General features: G+C 43.5%; 1 protein-coding gene across 2 annotated transcripts in view; it reads left to right on the top strand.

The window, feature by feature from the left end:
* The window catches only part of NEURL1 (neuralized E3 ubiquitin protein ligase 1), a 413,365-nt gene that overhangs the window by 101,393 nt on the left and 289,688 nt on the right, over positions 1-22,284 (top strand). For both annotated transcript variants that reach the window (XM_069239472.1, XM_069239473.1), the window contains one exon: positions 14,856-15,177. In XM_069239472.1, the coding sequence (XP_069095573.1) occupies positions 14,856-15,177 (322 nt within the window). The remainder of the gene's footprint in view (positions 1-14,855; positions 15,178-22,284) is intronic.

Genomic DNA, 22,284 nt, shown 5'->3' with positions numbered 1-22,284 from the left:
TACCTCACTTAACCCCTACCCGCCAACTCTGATGTGGAGGTCGGATTGCCACAGTTGGCCTGGCAGAAGGCACATCCAAATCTGCACGGATGTAAGAGTGGCTGGAGTCCTGCTGCCACCACTGGTGCCAGTGACGAGGGTGGGAATCACTGGCGGACTTGGTGGGTCTCGGGCGGTCTTTTGTCTATGGGACTGCCAGCATCTAAATCAGGGGGGCAGATCACCAAGCCAGCGAACAGGTTTTCCGTCGTAAAAGGTGGCGGTTGACCTGTTACTGCCAAGATCTAAATCAAGCCTTGTGTTTTCTATTGTGCCACACCGCAGCAGCAGTCCTACTCACCTACAGGGTCCTGAAAAGTCCACTTCTATAGAAATTCATATCCAAGCCTCACAAAAGGCAGACCTCTATGTTCATAATGAGACTCGGTAGCGCAGCATTCACAACATCACATAGGCTGACCTCCATTCGGGTGGCATTCTGACTCCAGCAGCACCTTCCTGAGGAACACAATTTTCATGTTCAACAGTAGTCCTGATCCTCCCAGTTCCCTAAAATGAGACCTTAACCTGATGTCTTCAAATGTGGTTGCACTGTGGCAGTGCTACATTTTGTACCCGCAAGTATGCTTTGGTTCAACAGCTGAGTTTTATTGCCACACTCCACCCAGAAGATGGAGTCAAGCTGAAGTGCCCCATTCAAAGCAGCCATTGTGGACCTTGATAAGCTGTCTGCCTCCCCCCAATTTGATGATTTCATCACAGTAATGGCAATGATAACTTGTCTTTCTCATATGTTACGGCCTATTCATATATCCCTACCAACAGATTCATCCTCCCAGGGCTCCCTTGACCATTTATAACAAGTGTTTCTGTACCAGCAAATTTCTTTTATTTCCGTAGTAAAGTGGGTTCTCATGCTAAAGAAGTCATCTCTTCATCTCAGGCATTATTCTCTAAGGATAACACGGTGGGTTTATAGAAAATTAGGCCTGCTACTCTTGTGTTGTTTGGACTAAATGCTCCTTCAGGATGCATCTTGAAAATATCTACCTGGCCCACTACTCACTTTAGTAAGGCATCCTTCAGTTTTCTGTCTTGAGTGTTGGTTCTACAAATATTGTATAAGGATCAATCTTATTACACATGCCAAATTCATGGTCTTCATCACCACCAACCACTAGTACTGGTGGGTTGCCATTCTAGAAAATCTGCAGCACAGCTGTAGAAGTATTCTCTTCCCAATAATATCTGCTTTTCATAGAAGTTAAGAAAAATAAATGAGGACGTCTAAAAAAGTTCAACTTAGAATGCTAATTCTCACTGTGCCTTCAGTTTTTCCCTCTTCTACACCCTCTTCATCCTTGTTGAAGTTGGAGGAAAATAAGCTACAATCACAATGTGCAAGAGACTGAGGTGTGATCTGTTCATGACATGGCCAGATACTCAGCTGACTTAACTGTATACGTGTGCTCTGTACTCAGGAATGCAAAATACATTCTTCTGTACTACCCAAGCTCATGAGAATGGATTTAACATCTTGCAGTCTTGTAAATATGTCTCCAAACCACTGCCAAACCACTTGCTGACCCACTTGGAGAAGTGATCTCTGTGCATTACCTTGCAATACAGGTATTTCAAGTTATCTGTCAAAGATGTTGTTGACATCACCTACTGATGCGTAATCTAAAAACTGATAGTGCATACCTTAATAAAATTCCACAAACTGTACTTAGCCATTTCTCCTGTCTCCCTACTACTTAACCCCAAGTATCTGAGTTGTTCCTAGCAGCTAACCACGTCCTACTTCTCATTCCTTTCACTAGATGTACCCTAACACAAGCTACAAGAACGAGGTATACTGATGCATTGAAACACCTATTTCTTTATACTCCCTTCAGATAACTGAACTCCCTTTAACCCCTCGGGTGCCCGGGATGAGGTGGTTACGTCCTTGGCCATGGAGCTCAGGCGCCAGGGACGTAACCACCTCGTCCTGCACTCTGCAGAAACCACTAGGCACCAGTTTTTTTTTTTTTTTTTTTTACAGATGGGGAGCGATCCCTTAGGCAAGAGTCGCTCCCCTAGGGGGCAAATTTATTTTAGGTCATTTCTGCCCCCTTTAGGGGCAGAAACCACTTAAGAACCAGGGATTGGTGTGTGTGTGTTTTGTTTAGGGGTGGCAGTCCCTCAGGCAAGGGTCGCTCCCCATGGGGCACATTACTGTTGGCCATTTCTCCCCCCAAACCCCTGCCCTTTTCCCCCCCCATTGGGGGCAGATCGGCCTATTTTTGGAAGGCCAATCTGCCCCCAAAGGGGGCAGGAAGCCCAGCAGAAACCAGAGAAGATTTTTTTTTTTTTTTTTTTTAAAGGGTGGTGATATGGCCATACCCCCACCCCAAACAAATGGGGACAAAGTTGTTCTGCCTACCGGTGGGCAGATGGGGCAATTACCCCCCGATCCACTACCCGGGGGGGGCAGAAGCCTACTAGATGCCAGGGAATAAAAAATAAAAAAAAGTGGGGTGGTGGCTACCAGCCAGTATGGGCATGGTTATGCCCCCACCCCAACTAAAGGGGCTAACAGTCTTTCAGCTCTCACCCTGCACACTAAAAGATCTTATCCCAATGGCAAGCAAGAGGACATTTTAGTTTTTTGGGTTTTGGTTTTACATCTGTACCATGAGAGCTTGTCTAACTCTCAAAATCGTCCCACTTGGAATAGTGAGGCCTGCACTTTTTGGACTTTGGGACGCTGCCATTTAGAAAAATCTACGAGACCTAGACTCATCTGAGTAAACGTCTGGGTGAGTCCAGGGTGGTGTGCCTCACATGCACCCTGCACCATTTTTCTACCCACAATGCCCAGCAAGCCTCCAACTTTGCTTTAAATCACACATTTCCCCCACATTTTTGTGATGGAACCTTCCGGAATCTGCAGGAATCCACAAAATTCCTACCACCCAGCATTGTCGCATCTATACCGATAAAAGTTCTGCCCCACTTGTCAGCCTAAAAACGTTTTTTTCCAAATTGCTCTTTTGGACCCGCTTTGGTTCCCCCTCAATTTTGACATGTTTTTGGCTCTTCTCTGTCACAAGCACTTGGCCCACCTACACAACTGAGGTATCATTTTTATTGGGAGACTGAGGGGAACGTTGGATGGTAGGAAATTTGTGCCGGTGCGGTGATCCCACATGGAAATGTGGGGAAAATTAGATTTTTTCGATAAATTTGAGGTTTGCTGAGGATTCTAGGTAAGAAAACACTGGGGGATCCATGCTAGTTTTCAGAAATATCTGGGCTTGTTAAAACAGGTAGTTTTGTATTTGATAATTTTGATGTGTCCACGTAGTGTTTTGGGGCATTTCCTGCTGCGGGCACTAGGCCTACCAACACAAGTCAGGTACCATTTGTATCGGGAGACCTGGGGGAACGGTGGGTAGAAGGAAGTTTGTGGCTCTCCTCAGATTCCAGAACGTTGCAGCACTGAAATGTGAAGAAAAAGTGTTTTTTTTTGGCCAAATATTTAGGTTTGCAAAGGATTCTGGGTAACAGAACCTGGTGAGAACACCACAGGTTACCCCATTCTGGGTTCCCCTAGGTGTCTAGTTTTCAGAAATGTCCAGGTTTGCTAGGTTTTCCATGGTGCTGGGTGAGCTAGAGGCCAAGATCCACAGCTACGCACTTTGCAAAAAACAGGTCAGTTTTCTTTGGGAAAATGTGATATGTCCATGTTGTGTTTTGGGGCATTTCCTGTTGCGGGCACTAGGCCTAACCACACAAGTGAGGTACCATTTCTACCGGGAGACTTGGGGGAATGCTGGGTGGAAGGAAATTCGTGGCTCCTCTCTAATTCCAGAACTTTCTGTCACCAAAATATGAGGAAAAAGTGTTTTTTGCCAAATGTTGAGCTTTTCAAAGGATTCTGGGTAACAGAACCTGGTGAGAGTGCCACAAGTTACCCCATCCTGGGTTTCCCTATGTGTCTAGTTTTAACAAATGCAGAGGTTTGATAGGTTTTCCTAGGTGCCGGCTGAGCTAGAGACCAAAATCCACAGCTAGGCACTTTCCAAAAAACACGTCAGTTGTCAATGTAAAAATGTGATGTGTCCATGTAGCGTTTTGGGGTGTTTCCTGTTGCGGGCACTAGGCCTACCCACACAAGTGAAGTACCATTTTTATTAGGCGACTTGGGGGAATGCTGGGCGGAAGGAAATTTGTGGCTCCTCTTAGATTCCAGAACTTTATATCATTGAAATGTGAGGGGAAAGTGTTTTGGGCCAAATTTTGAAGTTTGCAAAGGATCCTGGGTAACAGAACCTGGTGAGAGCCCCACAATTCACCTCATCCTTGATTCCCCTAGGTGTTTAGTTTTAAAAAATGCACAGGTTTGGTAGGTTTCCCTAGGTGCCGGCTCAGCTAGAGGCCAAAATCCACAGCTAGGCACTTTCCAAAAAACACGTCAGATTTCAATGTAAAAGTGTGATGTGTCCATGTTGCCTTTCCTGTTGCGGACACTAGGCCTACCCACACAAGTGAGGTACCATTTTGTATCTGGAGACTTGGGGGAACACAGAATAGCAGAACAAGTGTTATTGTCCCTTGTCTTTCTCTACATTTTTTCCTTCCAAATGTAAGGCTGTGTAAAGAAGACTTCTATTTGAGAAATGCCCTGTAATTCACATGCTAGTATGGGGACCCCAGAATTCAGAGATGTGCAAATAACCGCTGCTTCTCAACATCTTATCTAGTGCCCATTTTGGAAATACAAAGGTTTCCTTGATACCTATCTTTCACTCTTTCACCAAATGATATTTCACCAAATGAATTGCTGTATACCCAGTACAGCTCCTTTATTGGCTCTGGGTACCTAGGGTTCTTGATGAACATACAAGCCCTATACATCCCCGCAAGCAGAAGAGTCCATCAGACGTAATAGAATATTGCTTTAAAAAATCTGCCATAGCTGGAAAAAGTTATAGAAGAAAACGTGGACAGACATGGCTCTTTTTTTACCTTGATTTCAATATTGTTTTTATTTTAGCTGTTACTTTCTGTAGGAAAACCTTGAAGGAGCTACACAAATGATCCGTTGATGATTTCAGAATTTTGTCCACTTTTCAGAAATGTTTAGCTGTCTGGGATCCAGAATTGGTTTCACACCCATATCTGGAACTAACTGGAAGGAGGCTGAAAGCACAAAAAATAGTAAAAATGGAGTATGCCCCAGAAAAATGCCAACATTTTGTTGAAAATGTGGTTTTCTGGTTCCAGTCTGTCTGTTCCTGAAAGCTGGGAAGATGGTGATTTTAACACCGCAAACCCTTTGTTGATGTCATTTTCAGGAGAAAAAAATTTAATCTTTCTTCTGCAGCCCTTTTTCCCCATTTTTTTTTTCAAAACAAATTTTTCGCTATATTTTGGTTAATTTCTTGGTCTCCTCCAGGGGAGCCCACAAACTCTGGGTACTTCTAGAATCCCTAGGATGTTCGGAAAAAAAGGATGCAAATTTGGCGTGGGTAGCTTATGTGGTCAAGAAGTTATGAGGGCCTAAGTGTGAACTGCGCCAAATAGCCAAAAGAAGGCCTAGCACCTGAGGAGGTAAAAGGCTTGGCAGCGAAGAGGTTAAACAACTCGCACAAACCATTATTTCATGTTCTGTAAGTTGCTGTCAGTGCAAACATCAGACCTTTGGTACAGTCAACGAGAAGCATCAGCCTCCGAGAGAGTACTCAATTACTGGAGTTACCACACTCCAGAAGAGTGTGTCAGAGAGCTCAAGACATCTAAGCACTGATTGTAATCCAGTGGTTATGTCATCACTACTCGTAAAGTGAAAGACAAAATGTTAACAAGTATTAATCTAAAACCGTATCCCCAAATCACTAATATCTCTTACTTTTTCTCCTCAGACAGCCATCTTCAGTGCGATTTTTCGGTTTTAGTCCAGTGCTGATTCTGACAATACGAAATGCTGACTTTCCTCATATACTTCTACTCCTAACTGTTGCAGAGAGCCTAGGAGCATAAGGAATGTCTCAGTCTTTTAATTTTTGCTTGATCTGATCAAATATTCTCCTGGGCTTTGTATTTTGATGCTGTAGTCCGGTTAAAAGGTACATTTACTGTATTTATGTTAAATCCCCTGGGGCCTGATGTAACTAAATAGTTTTCAGGTTGCAAAGCTAGAGATACGCTAAGTCATAGGCTTTCTGACTGCGAAATCACAAGTCACCATGTGTCATTCTAACTCTGTGTGCACTTTTTAAGAGACATTGTGATTTGGATAAGGTGAAAAAGGCGTCCTTCCTTCTTAAGAATCTCAATGGCATTTGTAAATGTTTCGTGATCACATTTAGAGGGCTTGTAATGCCTCACAGAGCTTTCTATAAGGCTGGCCTCCACTACTTCTCCAACAGAATCACTCCTTACCTTCCAACGAGAGCGCTACAATTCTCAGACGCCTCGCTGGCTGCTGTGCCCAAAACCAGGAGTAAGAACTGGGGCGGCTCCTCCTTCTCAGTCCTTGCCGCCTCCTGCTGGAATGCTCTTCCCCGTCATTTACGGGCCACCAAAGACGAGAGCACCTTCAAACGGTGCCTAAAAACCCGGCTGTTCAACCAGGCCTTGTATCAGTCAAACTTCTTCTGACTAGTGGTTACTGGACCTCAGCGCTGGGACACTCATGCGAGTAGCCGTTCTCTCTGCAAAACCCAAGTAATAATAATAACGTTCCAGCCACAAATTCTTTGTGCCACACTGCGTCCTCAAAGAGGTGGTATGGGTTTTGCAGCGTGGAAGGTTGCCACGAAAGAGAACTCTAACCTTGTGAACACGGAGAGATCATCTGAGCTTCCCCCATGCCCTTCGCAGAATGCTTATTTTTTATTTTTTTCTAGCAGGTAATGTCCCTTCCTTGAACAGGTAGTACAGCGCAAAGAAATTAGCATTCTGCGAATGCAGTTTCATAGATGGAGCCCTGCTGTCCCACGTAGGCCTCCATCCCACGTAGGCAACCATCCCAGCTTTTGTAATAGGTTGTAAAGAGTCCCAATATTTGTTTTTGTTTATATCGTACCTCATAGCACAGATATTTAATTTCAAATTACTGTAAATGACAGAGCTATTGTCGAGTTTAATTAATACCCAATTCACCAATCTTGGAAGGGAAGAGAAAGGATTAGACAATGCAGCTATTCGAAATAGTGACCTGCACACCGGAGCAGATATTACCGGTGAGGGTTTAACTCACTGAGCCATCTTGCGGACTGTGCGTGTTTACATACTGGGAGGGCATGGCTCATGATCAACCACAGGAGCGAATGGCCTTTGAACCAAAAATTCTAGTTGCTTGTCCATATGTTAGGAATCCCCAATTTCAAACTAGTAGAAAATGAAAACATAGTGGGCGAAAATAAATGCAGAATTATCTCATGCATCATGTAGAAACAAACTAGTCTGTGTTCGCATTTGTTATATTTATTCGCGGTCTGCTCAGCTGAATTTTAAATTCTGTTATTCACTGTCCAATCCTCTTAGCTATCAGTCGCTCCTCTTATCCCTCCTTCCTTGTGTCACCTATTTACCCTCTCCCCACGTTCACAAATCATCGACCCTCACTTGCATCCACTGTTTGGTCCTATACTCTTTGGCATATCCGTACTCTTCCCTGTTTACACAGTAGCTCCGAATCTGCTCTTTCACCTTCACATCATAAACAACCTCATTCAATCTGTGGCTTTCCATCCACTCTCACATATAATCCACTTTATTACATCCCCCACTTCCTGTGATTTCCCAGCCCATAATCACTCTCACGACTTGCAAAAACATCAAACATTCATGGGCCTGATTTAGAACTCGGCGGATAGGTTACTCTGATACCCCATCCGTCGAAATCTAAATCCCATAGACCATAATGGGATTTAGATTTCGGCGGAGAGGATATCCGTCACCATTGTGATGGAGTAACCCACCCGCCAAGTTCTAAATCAGGCCCTAAGTTGACATTTTCCACGAATTAAACAAAAATAGAGTAGATGGTGACTTTACTTGCCTTATGGCACTGTGGGTTTTCTTTTCTGTTTTTGGAAACTTTAGTTTGATAACATTTGTATTGTGCTTTGTACTTTTCCTGCATAAATAAATAAATAAAGGTGTTCAGTAGTCTCTTTTCTGTCTTGTCTGTATGCACAAATCCAGGTCTCGTGGAACTCCTTAAAACTACAGAACCAGACACTGCTGCAAGCTCATAAATTGAAAAGGATGTCCTTTATAGGTGTTCACTTTAATAGGGTTGCAAGATCAAATGAGTAAGGTTTACCTTTGTAGGGTGGTGAAGGTTGTATAACTTCAATTTCATTTAGTGCTTATCTCCCGCACAGAAAATAAATCTCCATACCGTGGTATTTTTCAGAAATACGAATAAGACTTTCTTCATGTTATACAAAAATGGTTAGTAACTTCTGGAAGTATTGCAGCATAAATAGCTATTTTGTGTAATTGTTAGCAGTTATTCTGTAACGAGCACCAGACACCGAGTTGGGTGCCGCGAACTCTATGACCTTGGTGGTGCAGTCATGGTCTAGACACAGAGGTACTCTTGCATAGATTGCCACCTCTCTCAGAACGGGAAGCATTGCAGCTCTGCAGAAGTTCACAGACTGTCAGGTAGAACTAAGCTACTGATCAGAGGGGAGCAGTACTACAGCTGAACGTTGCAAGCACACAGGCCCTCAGGAACATATGCACCTCTTGCAGGGGAACTGAAGGAGCATTAGTAACATGAAAGCTAACAGCCCATTACATGGTGGTCAGGCCACTAGTCCTAGAAAAAAGGCACAGCTGCAAAGATCAAGGACACAAAGGCCCTCTTGACTGGGCAGCAGTCAAAGGCTTCTGGTCTTAGCACGCTTGGTTGGTCCCACCAAACACCTCCCAGGCGTGCACTCCATACCTGGACTCAGATTTTGGGCAGAAGTGAGGCAGATTCTCTACATGCCTCGCAGCCTATCCTCTTCAACAGCAACAATGCACTTTCCTTTGTCCTGAAGTAACACACTCTTTTTGTCTCAGCCTTTCTCTACACAAGTGTACATAGCTCTTCCCAGTAAAAAGGTGAACTATGAATTATCTAAAGGTGGTAGTTTCTTTTCAGAGAGAGCGTCAGTTGGACCCCAGACAATTGATCATTCAGACTTGAAGTTGACCCAAAATGTTTTGAGAGAATCAGTCATTTAAGTGCTCATTTCCATTGGATTTGATACAGCTCCATGCCAGAGCAATATCACAGTGAATTGTCACTCTTATTTAGAAGATTGTAGTCAGACAACATCAGCACCTGCCAAACAGAGGCTATTGCAGGGTCTCGACTTGTTCAGCAGAACAGAGTTTTTGGATGCAGGGGACCTCGTTGTGTAGATGAACAGTTTGTTCAACAGTTGGCTGCATTATTTTGCTCCGGTGTTGCTCCTCTCCGGTCACAGGCTGACTTGCTTGAACTGGTTTAGTCCAGGAAAACTGAACACAAATGATCCCCCTTTCTCCATTCAAGTTTATATTATTTGAAGCATAACTCTTGACTTACTATGATTTCTGCAGGGAAGGGAGAGAGGAAAGAACAGGAAAGGTAGATGAGCAGCTAAAAAGGGAGCAGCAGTTCCCACCTTAAGGGCTGTATACAAATGGGGACCCCCAAACCACTGGTACCCCACCTCTCGTACCCAAGCACTATTCACACACGGCAAGCACTGAACGTATTCTAGATTTAGAAGAAGGTGATGAACCTGAGGATTTGTAAGTGAAGATGATTTATAATCAATATAGAAAAGTCTTATCATTCCAGGAAGGAATATGAAATTGTGAGGCTTTCAGTTGGCTACAGTTGAAGCATGTTTAATTTAAAATTCCCAAGACCCTTACATTAGTGGGTGCATGAGTGGTTAGCAGGAAAGCACTGAGGAACGGTCAGTGGTATGGAGAAAGGGTGAAATTGGCAGAAGAGAGAAGCTGAGTTGGAGAATTTGACTACTTGGAATAGGCAAGCAATTTCATTTTTGGTAAAAGTCTGAATTTTATTTTGGAACAACATGCAAGTTACCACATGGGACAGCAAGAGAACGTCTCAAAATGTACTGGAAGAGTGGACTCAGCTAGGACATGTTTAAAAATTAAAGCTTTTTATGTGTGATGAGAGGCTTTATTTGATGGTGTAGAGAGGAGTATAGTTTGGCAGCAGTACAGTATACAAGTATTTACCTTGCCTAGACAATATGAGGGCAGATTGGACTTTGGGAAATTTGACAGATTACAATGATTGGATGTTGTAGAAAAAGCATGTAAGGAAAATTCAGGCCAATCGGGTCTGTTGAAAGGGGATCAGTTTGCATCCAGTTTAATGGCTACATTATGAACACTAGAGCACGATGCACCTAAGCAGTACTGGAGGATAAGAGCATCAACTTGAAGAGGGTGGGGCACTTAACTTTACTATTTGGAGGATATCAGGAGATCCACACCGTATGAAAGCCTTTCATAGGAAGCTAATACTTTGGTCGAAGAGGAAGGAGGATTATGGAATGTTTGGGTACTTTGATGCTTAAAAAATAGGTAGGGATTCCTTGGACGTTTCTGATGTAATTGTAGTAAAGTTTTTGACAACGTAACTCGAAAAAGGATTAAGTTATAAACTAATGTATTGTTAGAGATCAACAGGTCATTCCTCGAGAGAAAGTCAAATGGTAGGATTCCTTTGGTGTGTAGGTCTATGAAGGAAATACGATTAGGAGACAACTGAAAACTAGGTATAGTCTTCAATGTAGGCTGATATTTAGTCTAGTTGGGGATAAAAGGCTCGTTTAATGGAGGGCTGCTTTCATTCCTGCACCAGTGGGGCTGCTTCCCTTTCTGCTGCAGGACCAAACTCAACCTTTTCTGCCAGATGCATCGGAACAAGAGCCACCAGTACCTACACTCACAGTCAGGAAAGCAGTGCAGCCTTGACTGGACACCATGCAGGCCCTAATGGAGGTACCATGGGTAGCAGCCTCTTCTACACCAGGGAGATAATAGCTGGAGTGAGCATACAGGGTGTTTAACTGACATTTTACAGCCCCTGTATCACTTTCATACAGCAACTTGGTGCTCTGTTTTGGTTCATTGCACCGGAACCGTAGTACTAATTGCATACCCACACACCAGATCTTCTACCACCTCTTTAATGATCCCCTACACCATCAGCGACTGTGAGCTGCCATGGCAACATTTCGGGTTAGTATTTGTAAACCTGTGATAAAGTGCCATGGAGACGCAGTATTGAATTGATTTTAGTTCACCGTCTTGACTCATTCCTTTGTCCAGTTGTGTTATTTAAAGCTGTGTTATTTTACATAGTATTCCTTAAGCATATGGCTGTACTTGGAATCCCTCCATCATTTTTCCTGGAAGCAACTTTTCACTTTTGTAGGCACCAGAAGCTTTATTTTACTCTTCTTATGCTATGAAAACCAGTTACATTTTCAGAATTCGGCGAGTTATGAACTTATATTTGAATTTCATTTGATTACACAGTACTGTTGCATTTGTCTGATAGGCTTACAGCCAAATGTATTGGCAATTTGTTATCTCTAATGCATGATGGATTTCATCCTGGGTTCGGGAATGTTATTCAGGAAACTCCCTCAATCCGAAGAAGGTTCATGCACATTTATTCAGGACAAAGACAGCATTTGTGGCCATTATACAACATATCATGTTTAATGTGACATGCAGTGCAGTCACTAATGTGATTTACCATGCTTTCTTTGAACCTTATGAATTGAACACACTTCAAAGATAAGATGCTCAGGCCACACCCGACAAGCATGTTAGCTTATGTCCCATAAATGTCATTATTCCCTATTGCCTATCTATCTGGGCTAGAGGTTTTTGGGACTATTTTTCATTAATGTGAGAGTTGTTTTCTTTTTGCATAATAAACGCATCATGAGTTGAGCTTACGCTAACTTAAGTTGTGTTTACACTGTCCTGCATCGTGCACCAGTGTCACAAAATATTGCATGTTGACTATTACAGTTCTTCTTATTCTAAATAAAGAATTGTGAGAATCACATGAATAACCAGAGAGTGTTCCCAGAGACTTTCCCTCACTGTACTTCATCAAGGGCATTTTAACTGTCCGAGGCTATCATTATACAATGTATCAACGTCGATGCTCGAATAAACTGAGGGAATGCCTGCACACTCAATGTATTACTACCATGAGAGAAACTCTGAATGTATTCTGTAGTAAACTGTTCCCCTTTGCTCGATCAATATTGATGCATATCATGAGAACCGTGTATTCATGTAGAATATTTGAACATCATTGTTGGAAGGACTATGAAAGGATGTTTTGATTTCTATGTACATGATACCTTGCCCTCCCCCCCCCCCCCACACTCTTAGAAGGTGAATCTATGTCGGTTTTTACTTGGAAATGTAAGGAGTCCTCTCTACCTATGATCAGAATGCTTTGCTACTAAAATTACTAATGGCATGTTCTGTATGATTTGCCTACCAATCATTTACATAAAGCTTTGAAACAACAACCTCTGTCTGTCATTCTTATAAGAATGTTTATCACCTGCTACTGAGCTTAATTGATTACACAGAAGTGAAGTTTCCATTGGGGGAGTACCAAAGTCTGTAGCGGAACTACATCGATTCTGGTCCTAACGATTGGTGTTCCTCATGAGTTGGGTTTTAGGATAAGTTTGCACACCGGCATAAGTCTGGAAGAAATGGTTCTGGTTGAACAAATAAGTACAAATTACTTACTACTGTGATTCCTATACTACAAGTTATTAGTCTCTCTTTCTCCAGATGTTCCACCATCAATCCTGAAGCAAGACAGGTTGGCTCTAGAGGGATGAATTTGGCCTACATGTAACTCTACAATAATATCTTAATTATTATTGGAGCAATATTATTTTTGGGGTGTCATACATCCTCTAATATACATCAGACAATCATTAACAATTGGTGTGAGAAGAAAGGAACATACCCACTGACATATTTGTCCTTTACAGTAACCACAAAACACCACTAAATTATGTGCAAAAGTATGTAAAACCCCATACACATATGAACACTGGTCCTTACGTATCAGTCTTTAAAAAACATAACGGCCAATACATATAGTCCACTTCCAAATAGTCCATCAGTAAGGTATTCTTCATAGGAACACCTTAGCGCCTATGACTGAGTCGAATCATATGTAATGGGAAGCGTAGCTGCCAAGCTTCCTTCTTTCTTTTTCCAACGCTTTCTTTTTTTGGTTGGGAACTCCTTGTGAAAACAAGAAGGTACATATAGTTGATGCTGCAACTTGATCATTTGTTGTATATTGTTGAGAAGTTGGCGTGTAAGTTAAAACACATTTTGATGTATTAAAAAATCATGTCTGTGCAACTGAGGGGTTTTAAATCAGGCTGTCGAGACAGCAGTGGCTGCCTCACCATTGTTTTTTCCCCAAAAATAATTAAAAAAATATATATATAAATAGAGGGATGTTTGGTCAGCCAGCGGGCTTCAATCATTATTCTGTTTTATTGCCATTCACATTTTGTTTCTGCCCAACACAGCATACAGCATGGGGCAGTAGTCAGCCCACATTACCCATTGGCTCTCTTAACTTTGAGTAGCTGCATAGAGCCTGTAAACATTTTCTCACATTTATCTAGAAATACACCTAGAATGTTGCTTTTTCTTTAATTGCAAACATGAGCTTTTGTATGTACTTTTTAATTATCTTAAAGTGCCCAGTAATTATTTTACCTGTATTTCCTTTTAAAGTTTGTTATAATGTGTTTAAGTGACAATGTAAGTAGCAATTTTGTGTTGGCTGCTTCACAGGTAATAATAAAATGCATTGTGCCACTGAAAGGCTTGCTTAAAAAAACACTTGTAAAACAGACGCAAATGTGACTGCTGTTTATATTGTATATTCTTATTGCAAGTATAAGGTGTCTATATTTAGGTGACTGCAGCAGCTTACCAAGGTCAGGCCTACTGGCTTTGCCAATACTTGTCTATGTTGATGTATGCAAGGTTCAACTAATAATGATCTCTAGTTGCCAACCGAACATTCAGGTTTTGTTTGCCGTCCATAAAGAAAATACTGATTAAACAAAGGCGGTTGTGGAGCTCTTGAGGTTGTTCAGTGCTTTATTTAAGTACATTGTGATGCTTGCTGGTTAATATGCTTGTGGGAAGTAAATGAGATTGAGCCTAAAGGCGCCCCACTGGATAAATCCATGTTTCATAGGCATTATGTCATATTTTTAAATTATGGGAAATACTGAATGCATGTGGCATCATTCCCTCAAAACATGGGCTGTGATACAGCTGCTCCTTGTGCAATAAAAGTAGCCAAGCAAGTAATGTATCTATACTGACACAGTGTCAGTGAAAATAAATATTTGTAGGCAATGTGCTACTAAATGTGAAGTCAAAAAGGCTAACTTTCATGTTGATGTTTCTTACATTAGTAAGTACAGCCGAATAAAAGAAATCGTTGTTTTAGTGACTCTTAGATTCGATGATGCAATTCATTTACAGAGGAAAAAGGGCTCCCACGCTCACAAGACCTAATTAACGTTGTTATATTTTAGTGCACATATTTATCAAATGCTCCGGTTCTGGTAACATGCCTTTGTTCATAACCTCTACTACATACGGTAAAAAAAAAAAAACTCGGCATTTCATAAACCAGTCAGCAGGATAGTGGAAGGAGCATTATGATGCTCTCAACCCCTTTGCCCTCATGAACTGTATTTTTTCATATTGTAACATATTTTTTTTCTGTTTTTTTCCAGATTACAAAAAAACAGTGTTGCTGGAGTGGAGCTCTCCGACTCGGATTTACTTCCAAGGATCCCTCGCGGATTAACCCGGACACCCTGCCCAAATATGCGTGTCCAGACCTAGTGTCTCAAAGTGGCTTCTGGGCGAAAGCACTACCTGAAGAGTTTGCAAATGAAGGAAACATCATTGCATTCTGGGTGGACAAAAAGGGCCGCGTGTTTTATAGAATCAATGACTCTGCTGCCATGTTATTCTTCAGTGGCGTGCGCACCACAGAATCGCTTTGGGCATTGATCGATGTGTATGGCCTCACACGAGGAGTACAGCTTCTTGGTATGTAACCTTTATATTTCCTATAATGGCTCATGCACTGCAGTCTGCAGCAAAACCATTTTTATTTCGTGGTGTATTGATGTTCGTGAACCGCTGAGAGAAGCTTTCCAGGATAAGCTGCAATTCTGCTGTTGAAATTGGTAATGGAAATTCAGAATAGAAAAAAGATTGATTATAATATTTAATGAATTATGCCATCTAAAGCTAATTGCAAATCAGAAGTGAAGATCCATACGTTACTTGCAAAGACTAATTTCCGGAAGTCAATATAGACAGTTGAGCTTTTATTTGGCCCTGTCATAACCATCGTATGTGCTTGTGTGCACTTTAAACCCTTCTGCAGATCCACCTTTGTGATGCTAGTGAAGGAGGTATTGCAGTTAATCCGGAAAAAGCATAAGCTAACCTTTCTAAGGTTTTCTTTAAAAAACAGCTTTATTTACTGTCAAGGTGGTCTTGAGTGTCCGTAGACAAATCAGGTGTAGGGTGCATAGTAGCAATACTTACTAAGACATCAGGATACTGATTGTGCCTATATTTGATTTCTATACCCTAGAACAAAGCAACTGTTCAAAAGGGGTTTCTCTCACAACAGTGGTACTTGCCCCATTTTGTCTTCACCATCTGTGGGATGTAGGGTGACCACCTGGCGTGGATGCAAATTCTGGACAGGACTGTAAAAAAATCAGGAAAAGAGTCAAAATTCAGGACAAAAATTAAAGAACAAACATACGTTTTATGGACACATCCAAGGATAAGCCATGCCCCACTACGTTATCAGTGGATTTATTTACTATTTTCTACATAGCACTATTTGTTCAATATGGTTTATTTGTGATTGCCTCCTGGTATGCTACATTCAGGTGCCAAATTACATCCTTGTTCAATAGTAAATTAATACCCTTCAGCACTGTGTCAAGGCCCTCGCCTGTACCAAAATCTACCCAATCTTTCTTGGAGAGAAAGCAACAGTAAAATTCTGATTGTTTCTAAACATTTTAAACCCCCTGGCAAACAGCTTGGGAAACATAAAGGAAAGTGACCTTCCACTAGTTCAAACAAGTTTTAACAAAAACATCTGGCTCACCTCAGCCTCCAGTGGTCTTTACACTTAAAAAAAAAACAAAAAAATGAGGAAGAGCAGATGTTGTGGGCGACAGTCTCACACCTAATGTGTGGATGTTAGGTACCCACAACTTGTCAGTAGTCTCACAACACTAGAGTGTATATCCGAGGCTCTACATTTATCTGAGAACTGGGAGCTCTGACTACCAATTAAAGAGAATAAAAGAGGAGGATGAAATCGAGATCAGATGGGAGATCCAAAGCAAATTTTCAAGGGGTTGTTGCTTGGACCTAGATCTGCCTACGGTGCCAGTCAGGGCTAACCTCCTGACTGAGGTGCTTCAGCTGGGGGTTTCCACATTGGAACCGATGGTACCCTTTAATGAAGCCCTCACAGATGTCCTGATGGGGACGTGGTCCAAACCAAGCACAGGGGCTCCTGTAAATAGGACAGTTGGCAGCCACCTTCACCCTGCTCCGGGTGATCCTAGCTCCCTCACACAACACTCCACCCCGGAGACCTTGGTGGTCAAGCCTCCACCTCCCATGGCGCCTTCCCTTCCGCTCTCCCAGATAGGGAATCCAAGAGGTTGTACCAGCTGGGGAAGAAGATGTTTTCTTTCTTTAGCCTGGCATTGAGGTCAGTAAACACCTCATGCCTATTGGGCTGTTTTTCTCATACTTTATGGGAAACGGTGGTGCAGGTGCGCCTCAGGTCTCGGAGGACGTACGGGCCACTCTCTCACAAGCAGTCAAAGATAGGAGAGATGCAGCCAAGTTTATTATGTAGGTGTGTATTGGACACAACTGACTCGCTGGGTCAAGTGATTTTGTCAACTGTGGCCCTTCGACGCCACGCCTGGCTTTGTACATCTGGCTTTTTGGGGATGTCCAGGCAAACCTCATGGACATGTTCTTCAATGAGTTGCGGCTATTTGACGAAAAGGCAGACTCGGTGCTGGAGCACTTCAAGGATTCCCGAGCTATAGCCAGTTCCTTGGGCCTCTCAGCGACCCCTAACCAATAGTCTGTCTTTCACCTCTTTTGCGGCCTTAGAAAGGGTGGGGTACCACGGCACCCACAGATGAGCCACGGTCATCTGCCAGGCCAATATCGTGAGCTGGGATGTGTTTGTGGTGCCTTCAGACCCAGAAGGTCTGGCCAGAAGTCATCCACCACCCAGCCCCCACCTTCACAACAACCAGGCCCTCCTAGTGTGATTCTGCAAGACCCTGTATGTCCAGTTGAAGGGAGGATTCAATTTCATCTCCCTCACTGGCGATCCATAACATCAGACAAATTGGTCTTGCAGATCATACAGAAGGGATATTCCCTCTCCTTCCTGTCTTTCCCTCCCACATGCCTCTGTCAAAAGAAAGGCTGATGGAGGATCACTTAGTTTTGGTCTGTGCTAAAGTTACGACTCTCTTGGCCAAGGGAGCCATAGAAAGAGTCCCGATATCAGAAGTAGGCAGTGGTTGTTATTCTTGCTACTTTCTGATACTCAAAAAGAACAAGGACCTTTGCCCTATTCTGGATTTGCGGGACATCAGCGTCTTCCTCAAAAAGGTGAAATTCAAAATGCTCACTCTGGCGCAGGTCTTGTCTTCCCTAGACCAAGGAGACTGGATGGTAGCGTTGGACTTGTAGGATGTGTATTTTCACATCCTCATCCTGCCTGCACACAGGTGTTACCTGTGGTCAAAATTGGGCCACCAGAACTTTCTGCTTACTGTGCTCCCCAGTGCCCCTCGAGTGTTCACCAGAGTGATGGCGGTGGTAGGAGCTCATCTGTGCAGGTTAGAGATTTCAGTCTTCCATTATATCAGTGACTGGCTGTTGAAGGCTCCTTCACCCCAGGCTGTTGTCACCTACCTTCTGACTATGGGGAACCTCCTACATTCGCTGGGGTTCACTATAAATGTGCTAAAGTCACACCTAACGCCCTCTCAGACGCTCCCTTTCATCAGAGCTGTTCTCAAGATAGTGCAGTTTAGTTTCGGGCCTATCCTCAGAGCAGCGAGTCCTGGATATTCAGGTTATGATTCCAATGTTTCGGGCCTCTATCCTGGATTTTGGTGGGACAGACTCTGAGGCTGTTGGGCCTCATGGCCTCTTGCATCTGTTAGTCAAATCTGCCACATGGCATTTGAGGGCTCTGTAGTGGGACCTGAAGTTCCAATGGGCAAAGCATCAGGGGAATCTCACCGGCACAGTTCAGATCTCGAAGGGAACTGCAAAAGATATGCAGTGGTGGTTAATGGACTGCGATTGGGTCAGAGGCAGACTCCTCTCCATACCCCAACCAGAGTTCACAGTAGTGACAGATGCGTCACTTCTAGGATGGGGAGGCCATCTGGGAGAGGTGGAGATCAGAGACCTCTGATCTCTGGCAGAATCCAGGCTCCATATCAACTTACTGGAGCTCCGGGTGAATCGACTGGCCTTGAAAGCGTTTCTTCCTGTTGTAAAAGGGAAGACGGTGCAGGTGTTCACAGACAACACCACCCCTATGTGGTACTGCAAGAAGTAGTGCAGTGTGGGTTCCTGGACCCTTTGTTAAGAGGCCCTGTGTCCCTGGACATGACTGGAACAGCAGTGCATAACCCTGGTGGTCCAACAACTGGCAGGTTCTCTGAACACCATGGCAGACAAACACAGCCGTTGATGCCTAGCGGATCACGAGTGGTGCCTCCGACCGGGATGTGGCACCAGGACTTTTTCAGCAGTGGGGAGAGCCTTGGTTAGCTCTGTTCACCTCCAGTGAGGACGCGCACTGTCAGTAGTATTGCGTGTTGGAGTTTCCAAGGCGGCACTTGCTCGGCGATGCTTTTTGTAGCAAGTGGAACTCGGGCTTCCTATATGCCTTTCCTCCCATACCACTTCTGCTCAGAGTTCTCAAGAAGGTCAAGAACGACTGTGCCCAAGTAATCCTGGTGGCTCTGGACTGGGCATGGAGAATCTGGTATCCTGAGCTTCTGAAAATGAGCATTGATCTTCCGATCAGGCTGTCCCTTCGGGAATATCTTCTGTTGCAGCAGCAGGTGAGGGTTCTCTACCTGAACCTGTCAACTCTACGCCTTCGTGTGTGGATTTTGAGTGGTAAAAGTTGACAGCCTTCGAAATTCCTCCCGAAGTCTGTAAAATTATTCCAGTAGCCAGGTGTTTCTCCACTAAGACAGTATACGCCTGCCACTGGAATTGTTTAATTGTTTTGTAAATTATTGTACAGAAAGATCTATTGATCCTCTTTCTGCTTCTCTCTATGACATTCTTCTCTTTATCTTATCCCTAGCCCAGCAGGGTTCTGCCTTGGACACTCTCAAAGGCTATCTTTCCACCTTATCAGCGTTCCTTCGGCTACCGGATCAGCTTTCATTGTTCAAATCACCTATTGTACATAGATTTCTCAAAGGGCTTGTACATATGTTTTCCCCCACGCCCTTTGTTATGCCTCAGTGAGACTTAAATCTGGTTCTCACATTTCTTATGTGCACTCCATTTGAGCCACTGCTCAATTGTAACCTCCAGCTGTTCACAATCGGGACAGCCTTCTTAGTGGCAATAACAACTGCCAGGAGGGTGAGTGAGATGCAGACTCTCATCTAAGCTGCCGTATTTCACCATGTTCCGGGACAAGGTGGGTCTTTCCACCCCAGGGTGGTGACCCCATTTCACCTGGGTCAGAACATATCCCTGCCCACCTTCATTGTTTCACCACATCCCTCTAAGAAGGAGGAGTGACTCCACCGGCTGGACCCAAAAAGAGCATTGTTCTACCTTGACTGCACAAAAGAGTTCCGGGATGGCCAACTCTTTGTGCGGTTTGCACATGGACCACTGACTTGTTTAGTACCGACGTGCCCACTTAATGCGACTTAGGCCTCTAGAGGGAGTGGACTCTGCTCACAGTCTGCACACTGTGTGTAGAAGGCGCTTGATCTCTTAATGGGACTTGAGTCTCTGGATGGAGTAGACTCTACGCACTGAACCTAGACTTTGTATAACAGGGCTTGCCCTCCAAATAGCGCTTACCTTACTGGAGGGAGTGGGCTCTGCGCACAGTCTGCGTACTCAGCACTGACTGTGCCTAGTAGGGACTTGTCCACCTAAGTGCGCTTGTGCGTCTGGCGGTTGTCTGTAGGTGCTTGCACTTTTAAGGAACCTAATGTCTCTGTATGGAGAGGGCTTTACACATAGTCTGCACACTTGGAGTTAGCTGCATAGTAGAAGGTTTGCTGCGCTAATAGCGCTTGCAAGTTTGGAGGGAATTAGCTTTAAGCACAGTCTGCACACCGAGCACAAACCCTGCATAGTAGGGGCTTTCCGTTCTAACAAAGCTTAAATTTAGTAGGTGCATGCCCTTTTAAGGAAACTTATGTCTCTGTATGGAGAGGGCTTTACGCATAGTCTGCACACTTGGAGTTAGCTGCATAGTAGGAAGTTTTCTGCGCTAATAGCGCTTGCGTGTTTGGAGGGAATTGGTTTTAAGCACAGTCTGCACACCGAGCACAAACACTGCATAGTAGGGTCCTTCGTTTCTAACGAAGCTTAAATCTCTGGAGGGAGTGTTCTTTACGCATTGACTGTGCACTTAGTGCTGACTGTATGTAGCAATGGTTTGCCCCCTAATAGCAATTGAACATTTTAAATTGAAATTGCATCTGCCTGTCCTGAGGGAGTCAGCACAGAGCACAGACTGCACATAGTGGGGACTTACCCACTTAAAGGGGCCTCATAGTGCATTTATTTGAGGGCCCAAAAGTTGTGCTTCAAAGTTTTTTGTTTTTAGGTCCTGAGACCAAAACAAAATAGTTTTGTTTTAACAAGGGAGAGGGGCTCTGGGACTCCCCCCACATGGCCCAGTGGGTCAGGGTACTCCTACCCTGCCCCCTTCTATGTTTTATTTTTATATTCAGGACACAGGGACTGAACCCCCATGTCCTGTAATGGCCGTTGCAACATTTCTGAAACTATACTGGCCAACCACTCGGAGTATGAGGTCCTACAGGAGCAAGAGGCCAACAGGGAAAAAAGCCCTCTCTGCCATTCAGAACGCTGTATTTTTCTATTTGCAGTCCTGCTGGACTAACTATCCATATGTCTATACATTTTAAGCCTTCATTTCTCAAAAACTACTGAACAGATTTACACCAAATCACCAAAAAGCACCCTTTCTTAGCTTTCTGCCAAATGTGATGTAATTCTGCTCAGCTGTTTTGACTGTAGCACTCTCTATAATTACCTCTAGAAAATGCATGAGGAAACAGCATTTTGGGATACTCCTTTTCCACTGCCCCACTTGACAGATCACCACAAAACATTTCAGGAAGTAGCTCAGGTAGATTATTTTTTATATATATTAAATCTTTTATTACAGGTACTGCCATAAAAAATTCTTCACATATACCAGCCGTTGTCCTACCTAATTGCCATTAGTGCCCTTTCAATATTTCCTCTCAAAGCTTACTCATGTTTTTTGCCACATGTAGTTCAAAATGTGGCTGTAAAATGCACAATTGTACACCATTTTTTCAAAAATGTTCTTGTGAATAGAACCTCCCCAATTAAATTTTCATTTGCTTGTTACATTCCAGCTTTGGGCATTGCCTATCTAGGTAGTGGGCCATGCCAGAAATGGCTCAGCCAATAATGGAAATAGGAAACGCAATTGGGGAAGTGAGCAGCCTAAGAAAAGTGCTGGACACTTTTTCCCACACGTTAATCACTACCTGGAAGCCTTAGTGAGTGCCAGGGTCTGTAATTCTTGTTGTGTTTCAGGATAGTCAAGCATTTCCAACTTTCCAGTTGGGACATTAGTGAATGAGGTCTAAACTGAGGGAAAACATACTACAACAGACCGCAGAGACTTGTTTCCTTCAGAGCATTTCCCGGCCCGGAATAAGTGAATATTGAACTTGTTTTCTAAGTAATTTTGGACACTGTATTATATGCTAAAATTGAAAGAAGAGACTAGTCTTGAGAAAGCCCCAGCCTCACAGGCATTGTAATGGTGTGAAGCACGTGTTGGCTGTACCAACC

Source organism: Pleurodeles waltl, chromosome 6 (assembly GCF_031143425.1).
Source record: "Pleurodeles waltl isolate 20211129_DDA chromosome 6, aPleWal1.hap1.20221129, whole genome shotgun sequence".
In the NCBI taxonomy this organism is placed as follows: Eukaryota; Metazoa; Chordata; class Amphibia; order Caudata; family Salamandridae; genus Pleurodeles; species Pleurodeles waltl.
The sequence above is the reverse complement of the archived record's forward strand: the minus strand, read 5'-3'. Positions and strand labels throughout refer to the sequence as shown.